Raw genomic sequence first — 14,013 nt, forward strand, 5'->3', positions numbered from 1 at the left:
ATTGTCTGCGGGGCTGTAAGGAGAGACCTTGGACAGACTGAGTGTGCATGTGTGGAGGTAATGGAGATGAGTGACTGCAACAAGCCAAACCCTTCATTAGGGGGTTGCTGTTGTTATATGCCCTTACACCGATGCCCCCTTTCATTTACCACACAAGTTGTTGGAAAATAGGCCAAGAAAGAAGGAAAGAACTTTTTACAGACAGCCTAAAACTCCTCGGTTTTAAACCAAAATGTTTGTCAGTGGAATGGAGTGGGCACAGCCTTGCCAAATAACATGTGTTACACATAACTTAAAAATAAACATATTGACTAGAGATGCTACTGAAACAAAATAAATCATCCACGCAGTAAAACATGTCTCAGTTCTCGGTAACGCCTGCAGACGTGAGCAACTCTATTCAGTGGGAAGCATGTGTTTGAGTAGCAAAAACACACTCGTGTTTGGCGAACAACCCCAACACACCACCACCAACCCCCCGCCCGCCCACACCCGCTTCACCCCTCTCGCCTGCACCGCTCAGGTCTATGGAGGGTTCGGTTGCTTTAGGAAGCCGAGTGCACATGTGTCGCCTGCTGCCTGGTGACATCATCCAAACACAGCCCGAGAAAGGGGTTTCTGGAAGCGGGCCAAGTCTGAGATTATTTTCTGAACAAGTGGGGAGGGTGGGGGATCTAAGGGCAGGAAGGGGGACTCTGAGAACACGGTTCCTGAAGGCCACATGGGCACTGCATTTTGGGTCAGATTGAGAATCACGTTAAGGAACAGTAGGCCTCTGTGGAGGATCAGAGCCATCTCACCAGAACAAGCACAGAAAGTATGGCAAGCCTGGGACATGAATGGTCCACAAAAGGTGTCACACACACACACACACTCAAAATCTAATCTTTGTTTTGGTCTTTCTGTGTTACAGGACAGCTGCTCCTTGGGCCAACCAGACAGGTCAAGAGGGGTCTTTTCTCATTAGCCTGTGTGAACACATGCTGGAGGTCTGTTTTTTTTTATGATAGTCAGAGTGTGAGGTGGTTGGTCAAAGTGGCACCCCACATTATGGGCTAGCAGAACTACATGTGTACGTAAGCCTTACATACATCACATTAAAGGGACTCCCGCCTGTATACGTTTATTTATTGTGAGTAAACACAGCGAAATATATAGCTCATATATCTTTTGAACTTGTACTAATGTTGTAATGAAGTACACATACAGTAAATACACTAAATGTATACATGGGATCAAGCTGTCACATTACAAGCGTAAACTTACAAGGCCTGCTGCTTATGAGTCGGTGTGTGTGTGAGATGCCAGCGGATGTCTTCTCAGTGTAAAACACAGAGCAGGACCATGCAGGGTATGCTGTCCATGCGTTCAGAGTAGGGCCTCAAGGGCTTGAGTGTGGCGTTGAGCCATCTACACCTCCTAATCCCCCCGTCAGCCAGCACCTCGGCAAGCTTATAGCCTCCACTCACACACTTTCTCTCACTGCGGCGGCACCTTACAGTCAAACATGGACTTGGAGTTGTTTGTCAGTGTGTGTGTGTATATTTGTGTGTGTATATTTTTGTGTGTGTTTGTGTGTGTGTGTGTGCATGTGTCTTTGTGTAAGAGTATGTAAGAAAGAGAAAGAGAGAGTGTGTGTGTGTGTGTGTGTGTGTGTGTGTGCACGTGCGTGCACATTGTCAAAAGTAAGAGTAAGTCACACAGAGGGTCACATGTCAGATGGCCTCCGAGTCTCGGATGAAGGTGAGTTTGCCGTAGTGGTTTAAGACGTGACCAAAGTAAAAGCTGCGCAACATCCTCACACCAGGGACCTACCATTCAACAGGACAAGGGCACACACCATACAGCTCTATACAGCATAGTACACACTCTTCTTGATGCACACATATTCAAAGAGAATGCTTCCTTCCCTCACTGTTTATCTGTATTACTGTATGTTCAATTTTAAGCTACATGTAGTATAGTTTGCTCATTTGGAAATATGACAAATACATATTTAGCTATTTACTGTATAATTCAGTGCAATCTCAGCAGGGCCAGGTTACTGAAGGGCACTCAGACTTCATGTCTGAAGGCATGAGTGGCCATTGCATTGACATCCTTGATGGAAAAACGAGGTATGTTCTAACTCTTTCCGTCCAGAGGAATGGAGATGTCTGCTCCTTGTCAGAGCAGGAGTCGCAAACTGAAGAAGGGCTCACACAATAGATTGTTGATGCAGACCCACCCGATTTCAACATGTATGCATAACCTGAAAGAGATACTTGACTGTGAAAGACCGGAAAAAATGTGATTCAAAGGTTTCTTTTGTTTAATACAAAGTGTTAATCTGAACCCCACAATCACACAAAAATAAATAATTTATGCATTTATTTATAAACTGAGGCTGACCCAAGAGGGTTTATTTGTGAACCTGATTCTACGAAATGGGAATGCATACTTTCCAGACAACAATATTTGCTTTTTGATTATCTCGTTAGTCTCTCTCTCTCTCTCACACACACACACACAGAGAAAGAGAGAGAGAGAGACACACACACATACACGCGCACACACACACACACACACACACACACACACACACACACACACACACACACACATTATTCACTATGCAGAGCCATAGCCGTTCAGCTTGGAGGAAAACTGAATAATATTTTCAAAGGAGGATAAAAAGGAAGGAATGCTTGCTCCAGCTTCTATCCAAATGATCATGAGACACCGCGACGGAGAGTCTGGTTAGTGACCGGAGGTAGCACACCGGAGGGACCATGACTGTGTGAAAGTGTGTGTAACCTTTGCCAGCTGCTTTTCAGTGGGAGACCACAGTGAGGTCATTCCAAGCGGTTGCACCACCGATTGCCTAGATCCTACATTAACCTAAAGATCAAGACTTTTGGCTGGCTAACTTGATTGTAGTGTGGCAGTTTGTTTCACATACAGTGCAAAATTAATTTTGGCTGCTCTCTTTACAAAGTATTTTGTCAGTGCAATGGACATTTTTGAAGTAAAGTAGAATAATATAATATTTGTGGGGTGACACGTGACATACTATATATTTCACACATAGATTAATCTCTCTGCATTTTGGATATCACTCAAGGCTTGGTAAGGTACATTAATTTGGAAAACATAGCTAAACTTAGCTAAAAAGAGTGACATCTACTGGTTATATTGAATTTGACTTGAAATGGGTATACACTTGCAAATTACTGTTTGACATCTTGGTTGCAGTTGCAATGTCCACCTCAGTGACCAAAACATGAGAATAAGAACTGTGAGGATCTCTCCTTATCCACAGCTGTTTGCTCGCTTCCCATCAGAGCTCATGGCCACCTCAAAGCCACTCTACTGCACAGACACGCCATCTGGTCCATCTGGACATTTCATATATTCACAATCTGGACACTTACATAATTTACTGTAAATGTTTGCATTTTACTGCCAATATAATCTGTCTCAAAAAATGAATTGTAAAGTTGTCGGTACATTCTGTAGCTGATTGTTAGAATAATATTTTATATAATGTATGCTTGGGATGTGACTGAGACTGAGATGAGACTTTTAGAGAAAACAACTTTTTGTGATGTCTCATGAAGTGATCAGATGGTTTACAAGTCTCAGATGGTTTACAAGTTCATAAAAAAACATCAGTGTACCAGTTTAAAGTGTGTGGTATAACCCCAGTCAGTTCGGAGTGCAGCGAAGTAATAAGTAAAGGGATGTTATCAGCCAGCAGTTAACCCACCATCACATACAACCATAGAAATTAGGCTACGGTTCCAGACAAATGTGTTGATCCTAGTTGAGCCAATATGGCCAAGTGCCCTGTAACTGTACATTTTTCATTTGTGCGCTGTAACCTGATCTACGGAGAGAATGTTATGACACATTACACCACATAACAAACTGTAAACGAAGTCTTTCGGCCTATTAGAACCCTACCCTTCAGAGCACCGACTACATATACATGAAAGCATCCGCTCAAACCGATGAAAGCCTGATAAATGTCTGTTAAATGCCAGCACACTACAGAATGGACATATCAGGCTCCATATTTAGTTGTTTCACAGGGGGTCCTGCTCGGAGTCGGATCAACACCCCCCTGTGGACATGCCCCGTCAGGAGATCTCATGCTGACACCCCCCACCCCACCCCTTCCCGCTCGCCCTGCGTCTCCATCTATGCTGGGGGGTGCGAGATGCCAGGAGCTCCCTGCGGAGGGAGAGGGCCCCGTGGCATAGCTGGCATTCTGTCGCCTGATCAGCCCGATGACGGTGCCAGGCGACGCACCGGCTCCACCACACAGGTCAGCTGGTAATCGGGAGACAAAGTGCAGTGCCACTGCCTAATGAAGACGCCTGGCATGGCGGCCGGACTGAACCATGGGCACAGAGCAGGGGTAGAGTGGGAATGTAGGCATTGTAAGAATTAATCAGAATATACCAGTGTTGTGGTAGCTGAGGTCATGCAAACACTTCAAAATTATACCCCTTTTTCATCTGCTCTTATATAACTTTTGCATCAACTTACCAAAGGTTAATTTATAGCAAAGAGCAAATGCCTAAAGAGTAAGCAGTATTATGAGGCTATACACTGGTGTTTAAGCCTGGGAAAAGCCTTGGGCCAGTCCTGGTCCCTACTGGAAATGAGCCATTAGTGACAAACGTAACCTGCAATTTGCACACAAAAAAAACTTGTCACATCAACTAAACAGGTAAATCGATAATGGTTAACAGTAGTTTATTTGTCTCATGTCACATATTTTTCAGTATATTGATTTGATTTTAAACATTTGATTCAGCTACGTGATATGACGCATATGATGTATTGGGCTACTGTCCATTGGATAGAGGATAGAACTATCATGACATGGCTATATTTTCTGCCTCTCTAAGTTAATTTTCTCTAAAACTTTCTACAAGCTTGCACTTCACTCATGCTTGTGAAGCAGTTCAGCAAATCTCTTCAGTGTAAGCAAAAACACTGTGCTTTTCATGTGTTTTGGCCCGGCGTTGTGTCGAGACATATCTGAGGCTTTAATTTGGCCTTCATCAGCCTGTTCTCAACTCTTTAAGTGGGCCTTTGCAACTGGAGTCCCAGCAGAGGTCTCGTCTCATCAGCACCCAATTAAAACCAACAGGCTGATCTACAAGCTGCGAAGAAGAGAACGATGCCCCTGCTGTGATACTTAGTAGGCCCCTGTGTATGGTCAATCCATCTCTGGTCTCGTTGACCTGTCAGACCACACACACACACACCACCGGCAGAGCCTACTGATAGTATCAGTCACTGACTAATTGTGAGTCGTCATGCACATTTATAAAGCAAAGTCTACTAGTGCAGATCTGTAATAATGTACACATTGTAATTTTTTAGACAGTGTTAATAGTAATACCGTTATATCCATACACACTGAAAAAAAAACCCCAGATTGGGCAGTAATCAGAGTATCAGATAAACTATATAGTTGTAAAAGGTTGGCAGTGACATGGGAAACATATTGTATCCATTTCAACCATTGGCCCTCAACCTAGTTCAAAGGCAGCCTAGGGGAACCAGGACATGCAGCCTGCGGCTTCACCCCCTCCCCCCCGGGCCAGTTCTTAAGGCCAGCCTGGGACATACTGTGACAGAGGCAGGTGCTGTGGGCGCCTAGGCTGGCAGAGGGGCTCGCCAGCCCTGACAGTTTCCTGGCAGCAGCCACCCCTCTCAGACATCGCACTCCACATGCGAGGGGCCAGTGTGGGGGTAGGGGTGGAGGAGGAGGAGGAGGAGGGAGGTAACCAAGAGTGGATCGCAGGGGAATAAGTGAGACAGCGTGTCTGTCTGCTTTGGCTCCTCTTACATGCAAACAGGTGGCCGTTGGGGGGTTCGAGGGGGCGGAGGGGTGTTGGGGGGGACCTGCTCTCGCTCTGTGGTCATCCCATGTCCATATGCTGTGAGGCCCTGGGTGAGCAACCGATTGGCCTTTGCAGTTTTCACTGGAGTGAAAGATCTTACTCTTTTTGTTCTAAAAACAACAACATAGCGAATAGTATTAATGACACTGTTATAGACCAGGTAACTATATATGACAAACTATTAGTGGGGTAATTTTATTGGGGTCATTTGATAAAACTCAGTTCTCATTGTAGGGTACATTAGAGTTGGTCTATACTACTCTGCTCTAAGAGCTGTTACTCCACGAATGGATAACATTCAATAAAAAAGTATGAATTCTATTTCCTTCAAAATGAACATTCATGCCATCTCAGCCACTGTACTGAGCATACTCTTGGCTAAGTACTGACACAATCTTTTAACACGACAAGCTGCATGAGGCAATTCTCCATGCAGCCCCTACAGGATCTGGCAGTCCTGCAAATTCACGCTAATTTCCCACCACTGCAATCACAGCCTGCGATTGTGGGCAAGATCCTGGGGGTCCTGTTCTTGATTTTGTTCACCCCTCAGGGACACGCGTGAGAGGAGAAGAACGAGGTTAAAAAGGGGTCAGCTAGCCCCCTCTGCTGTTCAGGTCTGAACACCATGAAACATGCTGAATGTCATTCTTGGTGATCCTTTCCATGTGGCTGCACAGAACTTGGCCAGTAAGCATTACATTACAGCATCGTTTCCCAACCTTGGGGTCGCCTGAGATATTGGGTATCTTACAATTGACCAGCACATTACATAAAGATGTATACATTAAATAAAAAAATATATGAAAACCGCCATTTTATCCATATTAACTAATTGGATCCTTCATAACAATCTAGCTATGTAAAAATTAACTTAGACATCCCGCTTGAGATCATCATGGGTAATAATGCTTGATCAAGGTTCCAAACAAAGTAGCAGAGCAATCAGGCGAGGTAGTCAGACAAACAAATTAGCTTGCTATGACATTTGGGGAAAATACCGCTCTCAACTGGATGTTACAGCAGAGATGACATGCGCTCTCTCTCACAACATATTGTGAATGATTTGGGTCGCCAACATTTTGTGACATTAAAATAGGGTTACACGGTAAAAAAGGTTGGGAACCCCTGCATTACAGGAAGCTATCTTTCTTCTTCATTGACAAATGTTTACATGTGAAGAAAGCCCTACAAAAGCCAACTTTGAAGACACTGCCATTCAAATGATTGATATCAGATTCACTCTTACTGTGTTTTTCAAAAAGTTTTCAAAAAGTTCCTAAATAAAAATAAGAATCTGTACAAATCAAAGCAGAGGGGCTTTTTTTTTAATAACAAATCCATTCATCAGGTATATAACTAAAAAGTCACAAAAGCCTCATGACACGTAATATAAAAATACAAACAGATAATGAAAACGTCTACACACAGAGTCCATTCAGGATAAAGAGTTTTCATCACGGGCTCAGTGCACTGACACAGTGCCGCCAGTGCAGGGGTGAGAGCAGATGCTCAGCTGAATGCTGCCAGCACCTACACACTGCTACTGCTATTCCAGCTGCTGCTGCTGCTACTGCTGCATCTGCTGAGGTGCTCAGGCAGTGGACTCTGAGCTCTCTGTAGTGATGGCCAAACCGCCGTGCTCGGGAAAGCCGGCGCCTTCTCTGGCTGCATGCATCCGCCTGCGTGCGGATTCAAACAGGTCTGCAAAAAAAAACAAAAAACAAAATATGAGCACACACACACGTTAAGCACCAGGTTCACTGAATGGCCTTTGATAATAGAATGACTGCATGTGACTGCCAAGTGCTTGATACTAACTGCACTGCAAGTCAGGGTTCCCTTTAAAATCGTCTGCAGTGTCCCTATCGCCTGCACTGCAGAATCTGGCATGTTTGAGGATTAAAAATCGGGAGATGGACAAGTATAAAACAAGGGGCACACTTTCTTTCACATTCTTGAAATACTGCTCGAGGGAAATGCCTCCGAGCCACCATATCTCACCCATTATCTGCTGGACAGATTTGTGCTGACTGAAGCCCCCCAGGTGATCGACCATCGTCTGCCTCCGTCTCCTCAGAGTGTTGGCATCCATAAAAGCCCTGAGGAGGACACACAGATTCAGTCCCATTGAGGTCACGCATGTTCCTACTGCATTTCACATTTCAAAAAAACCTCTAACTGATATGCATTTGTTTTTTTTTAACATGTACGTAAAATTACTTTCATAAAGGAACGTGTAGTTTAATACAAATAAACTGTTTGTTGTGATGCAGGTCGGCGACTTACCTGGCCTGCTGGATGCAGTTCAGTGAGAAGGTTACACTCCCAGTAGTCTCAGTGCGGAAGCCAAACCGACTCAGTCGCTCTCCCTTTACAACAACAACAGAAACGTGTAATCGAGTTTTGTTATTGTCTAAACAAAACACACATACAAGAATTTGGGACTCCTTTAAGGGTTTGGATTATGCAGTGGAAATGAGCGACTTCTCACCTTGAAAGTGCTTGGTACTCGCACATAACTGTTATCCTCCAGTTCAGGGGACCCTCCAATAAAGAAGCGCCTCAATTCTGCTACTGTGCCATTCTGTAGAGGTCTCCATGTCTGACACGTCATACTGTGGTAGCCTACACACACACACACAAACAAATTTTGAATATACAAGATAAATAAACACTAAATAAACAGGTACATTTTGTGGGCCCTTATTTGAATTAAGTCAAATGTGTCAAACACATGGACCAAACATTACTGTCATTGCCAGGCAAATACTGTATACGGTATATATATAAATATTTATAATATATTTATCTGTATCTATCTATCTGACTATGTATCTATATATACTGTATATATCTACCTTTATCTATAAGTGTGTGACACGTTTAACTTCAGACTTGTCCCAAAATTCAGTCTCACTGCAAATGACCAGTGTAGCTACAGCTCATCAGTCCAGCTTCACACCTCACATACCTGGGGCTGAGGGAATGACCAGGTACCCATATCCCTCGGTTCTGTACCGCTGCCAGTAGTCCAGAGACAGAACCTTGAAGTACAGAACAGGCCACTTGGGCTGGGAATCTGAGGAGCACATGGAAAAAGCCTAAATGTGAAAAACAGCATTAGGACATTTACACACGGTCCGACAAATGCTGATAAACGGAGAAGCTACTTCTGCTGTTGCAGGACCTCACCCTCGTTCTCATTCTCTTTCCGGAAGAACGTCTCAAAGCTGAAGGGGTAGGAGAAGAAAGCCACGTTGTCCTGCAGGATAACAACAGGGTCAGACATACACAAATAAAGCGGAGGTACTGTAGAAGCCGTGTAAAGTTGCATTAAGGCTTTCGTTCCCTACCTTTCCCAGGGTGCGTGTCTGACATGTCTGGGTGACTCCTGAGAGAGCTTCAAATGGCAAACCAAACCAGTCTGATGGGAAATAGTGAGGACCGAGGCTCAATACAGAGTTAAGCCACAGAACACGCGAGGAATCAGTGCATTCAGACGTGGGACTGACTTACTGTTTGGCAGGTCCAGAAAAAAGTGGATGTAGAGGTTGTCGTATTCATATCCTTTGGCTGAAACTGAACATTGTTTGGAGGAACAACCAAACAATGATGTATCATCATTAATAAGCATGGTCAATTTCCATTTATTCCATAGTACTCTATTCTAAGTAATTACTCTATAGCAGGCAATATATATAACATTTCTGCAGTAATATCTAGAAGCATCACTCACCAATCTCTCCATTTATGAGCAGCCGAAGTGATCCAATAGGGGGCTGAAACCAAACAGACAACACCACATAGCAAAACAAACAAACAAACAAACAAACAAACAAACAAACAAACAAAAAGAAACAGTAATTTCCTGTGTATTAGCCGCATTGTGTATAAACCCCAGGACAGTGTTTTATGCAAGTTAAAAAAACAAAACCATAGCTGAAGAAATTTCACAAAATCAATGTATAAACCTTGGTTAATAGTTGGGAAATTACGTTATTGGGGTTTGTTTTCTGCTCAGGAGAATGCTGTCTAGATGAGGAACTATACATACCATTTCAAAATCGGGTCCAACAAGGCTGTTGAGGTAATCTCTGTGGCGGACATAAAGCTAGGAACATAAAATAGAAGTGGAGGAAAGTAAGAAATGAAACTTTGCTGGAAAACATACATTCAATATTCACACATGAAATTTCTTATTATTAATAATAATAATAATAATACATTTTATTTGTATTGCACTTTATATTAAGCAATCTCAAAGTGCTACAGAGCAACAGTTTAAAAAACTCAAGCACGGGTACGTGTTACAAATCCAAAACATGTTGCCCTCTAGACCGGCCTGATGGGACCTGAATAAGCATAGTGGCTTGTGGTATCTGCATCTCCATCAAGCCCTTAGGCTATTTGCTATTGTGAACCAGGATATTTTTTTATCAAAACCCAGAAAAAACTGTGAAACAGAAAGATGACACAGAATGTGCTGAACGGTCGGTCTGCCCAGGTGTGTGTGTGTGTGTGTGTGTGTGGGCACTCACGTCTCTGTACATGCGGTGCTCGCGCTCCTTCTCCTCCTCACTGATGCCGGCGGAGGCGTTCACTAGCGTCAGACGCCAGATCTCCTTCCTCTCCCCTTCCGTCTCCACCCTGGGAAACGAGAGAATGATTGGGAACTCATCATAAAATATACCCTCACATCATGTAAAAGGATATTTGTTGTTCAACAGTCAATGAAATGAGTCCCTTCTGTGCTGTTGACGCACTGTATTGATTGGCTAGGGCTGTTTATGGCTCAGCCCAAGTCACTGATTGTTTATAATTAACAGTAACAGGACTGAGGGTTTTTTTTTCGTGAGAAAACACAGAACAGACAACTACAGGACTGTGTAAAGCAATTTTGACAAAGGAGCTAAATTAGACAAAGAAAGTGTACTGGATTATAATGGCAGATTCCACCTTTTGCCATTGTGGAACCAGCTTTCTTTTGTCTGGAGATTACCAGCAGTAATCCAAGTCTAATCTATCAATGTCAGAACCAATAGGTCACTACTTATTGATGAATAGACAAGTGCTAATGAGATGAGTTGCAGAGTATCTCTTGCCTGTAAGGCCCTTTGCTGTTGTTGAAGTCTGGTTTGATGGTGATAACTCCATTGCTATCGGCCCTGATTGTACACAGCACTTGCTCGTTTTCTTTCATACCCAGCCTGTACAAGGAGAGATCAATCAATTAGAAGTCAAGACTGCTTCTCCGATCAAGAATGGCAACATATAAATATAAATACTATAAATGACTAGATCAGATCAGTGTTTCCTCTAGGATTTTTTTAAGCAGTGGGGGCAGGCCTGTCCGAACCCCCCCCCCCCCCCCCCCCGTCCCACGGAACTGACAACTGACACTTCGCTGCAACACAAACAATTATATGTATTCACCTCTATTCACACACAATGAGGCATTATTTTCAGTTGTGATTGAGCTGTATATTTGGAGAATCTACAACAGGTCTGCACAATGAATTTTGAAAGGCAACTGCGACTATTGTACATCTGCCCCATTTCTGAAACCATGGGGGGCCGCCACTACCAAATCAACATAGAGGAAACACTGCAGATTCAATGCTAAAACACTAAGGTCCTATGGATCAATATGGAACCAAAATGCAGACTTTGTGGCTCCAGTCTTTTGGTTAACTCTACAAGAGAGACTAATCCTGCTGACTTTTTTTAATTTAAGTTGAGCGGGAAACTATTAAGTCGGACATAACATGCCTCCCAGGGGGACCCAGGTCTCCCATGATGTGCATGATCTGTACGGTGCTGTTGATAACATGGCTACTCTTCACAAATTCCTCCGAGGGCTCCCAGGTTATTAACCGAGCTTTAGCCACACTGGCATCCCTAAAGAGAAGAAATCCAAACAATTTCTCAAGACACTCTCAAACTAAACATTTATAACACATATGTAATCTTTATTTTAAGGACATTTGTTAATCACACCACAGTAAATCTACAGAAAGACCAAAAGGACAGAGCTCTTTAGGTGAGAAATTATATGTGATATATAATGACTCAACTTGATCTGTAACAATGTTAGATGGGCTCACAACTCAATGATGTGACATTGAGCATTTTTAATTCAGCATATTGTCCTTCACAGTGATGTGTGCAGAGCGTAATGCTTACACAGTGCGTCTCTCCTGCTTTCGGTGTCTGATGTTCGTCATCCGTTCAGCCAGAAATGTAGGGGCAAACTTGGCCTGTATGATTGGATTCTGAGAGGCCTGCAGAGACAACAGTGACAACCACAACAACAACAACAACTTCATCAGTGTTTCCCATACATTGACTTATTTGTGGCGGCCCACCGCAATATCAACACTGACCACCACACAATGATTTTCCTGGTTGTACTAAATTGTGCTTAAATCTGGTTAGAATCATAACCACACTGCACTAATTTGTTAAAAACTGTTGCATTCGCGTTAATTCTGCAAACCTACCACCACAAATAGAATTCAATTCTGTGGGAAACACTGTTCATTATGCACGCCCATGCTCTACTCATCATGCAGATGTTCTTTCTAAATGTCAACAGACTCAACACCCACAGTTTGTGTAAGAAAACATTTATCAGGAGACAACGATGGAGAGAGAGAGAGAGAGAGAGCACTGCTCATTACCTCTTCCCAGTTTGTGTAGCGGTCAAAGTCTGTGTAAGTGAAAATGCGGCGATTGCGCCTTCCTTTCCCTCGCTGTAAAGCCAGGATTTCGGTGTGATACTGCTTCTCCAGTGGAGTCTGACAGCTGGTTTCTGACTGGTACAGATCCTCTTCATACTGTATTCAATGTCAACACCACCAAAACACAAATCAGTCTCAAAAGGACCAAACTAATTTACACACAGACCTAGTGGTATTAGCATTATGACATGTTCTTTTTTAGTATGAGAAAAATAAAAGCATAACTTTGAAGGACTATAGGCTACAACTTGTCAGACAAAGCACAGTACAGCACAGTTTTTAAACTTACACTTACCTGACTAAAGAGTTTTTCCTGCCAGCCAACAACCAGCTCCTCTTCATCATCAGGACCTAGAATCATATTTACTGTAAATTCCTATTTTAATTTATTTGAGTTTTTCTTGTTGCCACTAGTTATAGTGACGTTTTTTTTTTACCTGATCTTAACTGGGAGTTGAAGGTGTCAAGCTCAATAACCCCCCTCTCTTGCTGCGTCAACACCTGATGTTGCAGATGTTGGGACAGGGCTGCTGTGGACGTCACACGTTGTATCTTGATCCTGTAAAATAATAATCCATACTCAAATCACAGAAAGACATGGAGTCGACTACAGTTGATTTGCCACACGCCGACAAAAGTACAAAACAAGCCCTTTCACGAGTGGCTTCTACCCAAGTAACATTCACTTTCGAGGAGTTATATTAAAATCCTCTCAAGTAACAGTTAGGCCTATTTGATATTAGTTTAGGTTGATAAATCATAGTTGCCGATAAACGAACATTGACAAGCTAATTGGCGAAATGTAAGCTCACATTGTTGGCGTTAGTTAATTTCATATCCTGGTGAACAACAACAGCCACTAAAAGGGGATTATGGGCTAGCTAGCTAGATAGCTGAGTATCTATCGATAGATAGCTAGTTAACTGGAACATTAACGTTAACATAATTTTCAACTCGTTCAACAAATAAGTGGAGAGAACTTGCCTTATTTTAAGATTTTTGGTTGCATCTCGAGAACGGTACACCGCCTCTCCGTTGTCTGTACTCCAGCCATCAGCCATGAAGCCTAGGTATGTAAGCTGACTGACTACCTAGCAGCTAACAAATAGTCAACATTAGCTAACGCTAGCTAGCTTATACAATGATCAGTGAGATATGCAACATATCATCACAAAATATGATGGAGGCGTCATTTTGCTTGCATGTCGGAGTAACAGAAGGGTAATGCTAATGTTTATAGCTAGGTTGTTTAATGTGTGGCCTCAAGTAAACGTTGTATTTAAGCGCTGAAGTCAAGAGACTCTTTGCTAGCTAGGCAGACATGGTGCTGGCTGGCTGTAAATTCACACTGCCTGGCGTCCTGTCCG

At 43.1% G+C, this 14,013-nt stretch overlaps 1 protein-coding gene across 1 annotated transcript; it reads right to left on the bottom strand.

Annotated features, from left to right (window-relative positions):
• Positions 1 to 7,215: 7,215 nt before the first annotated feature.
• On the bottom strand, positions 7,216 to 13,995 carry mks1 (MKS transition zone complex subunit 1). The gene is made up of 18 exons (XM_076273673.1): positions 13,631 to 13,995; positions 13,084 to 13,205; positions 12,942 to 12,997; positions 12,587 to 12,742; positions 12,090 to 12,187; positions 11,676 to 11,804; positions 11,009 to 11,113; positions 10,445 to 10,553; positions 9,961 to 10,017; positions 9,643 to 9,685; positions 9,423 to 9,485; positions 9,260 to 9,330; positions 9,099 to 9,168; positions 8,878 to 8,985; positions 8,398 to 8,531; positions 8,193 to 8,275; positions 7,908 to 8,005; positions 7,216 to 7,607 (listed from the first exon to the last, which is right to left on the bottom strand). Exons 1-18 carry the CDS (start codon positions 13,705 to 13,707, stop codon positions 7,498 to 7,500), a joined length of 1,689 nt encoding a protein of 562 aa, XP_076129788.1. The 5' UTR covers positions 13,708 to 13,995; the 3' UTR covers positions 7,216 to 7,497.
• Positions 13,996 to 14,013: the final 18 nt, after the last annotated feature.

This window comes from Alosa pseudoharengus, unplaced genomic scaffold (assembly GCF_046254945.1).
Source record: "Alosa pseudoharengus isolate Yale_2024_CS ecotype anadromous, Long Island Sound unplaced genomic scaffold, YU_APseudo_1.1 YU_APseudo_1.1_scf_8, whole genome shotgun sequence".
Classification (NCBI taxonomy): domain Eukaryota; kingdom Metazoa; phylum Chordata; class Actinopteri; order Clupeiformes; family Clupeidae; genus Alosa; species Alosa pseudoharengus.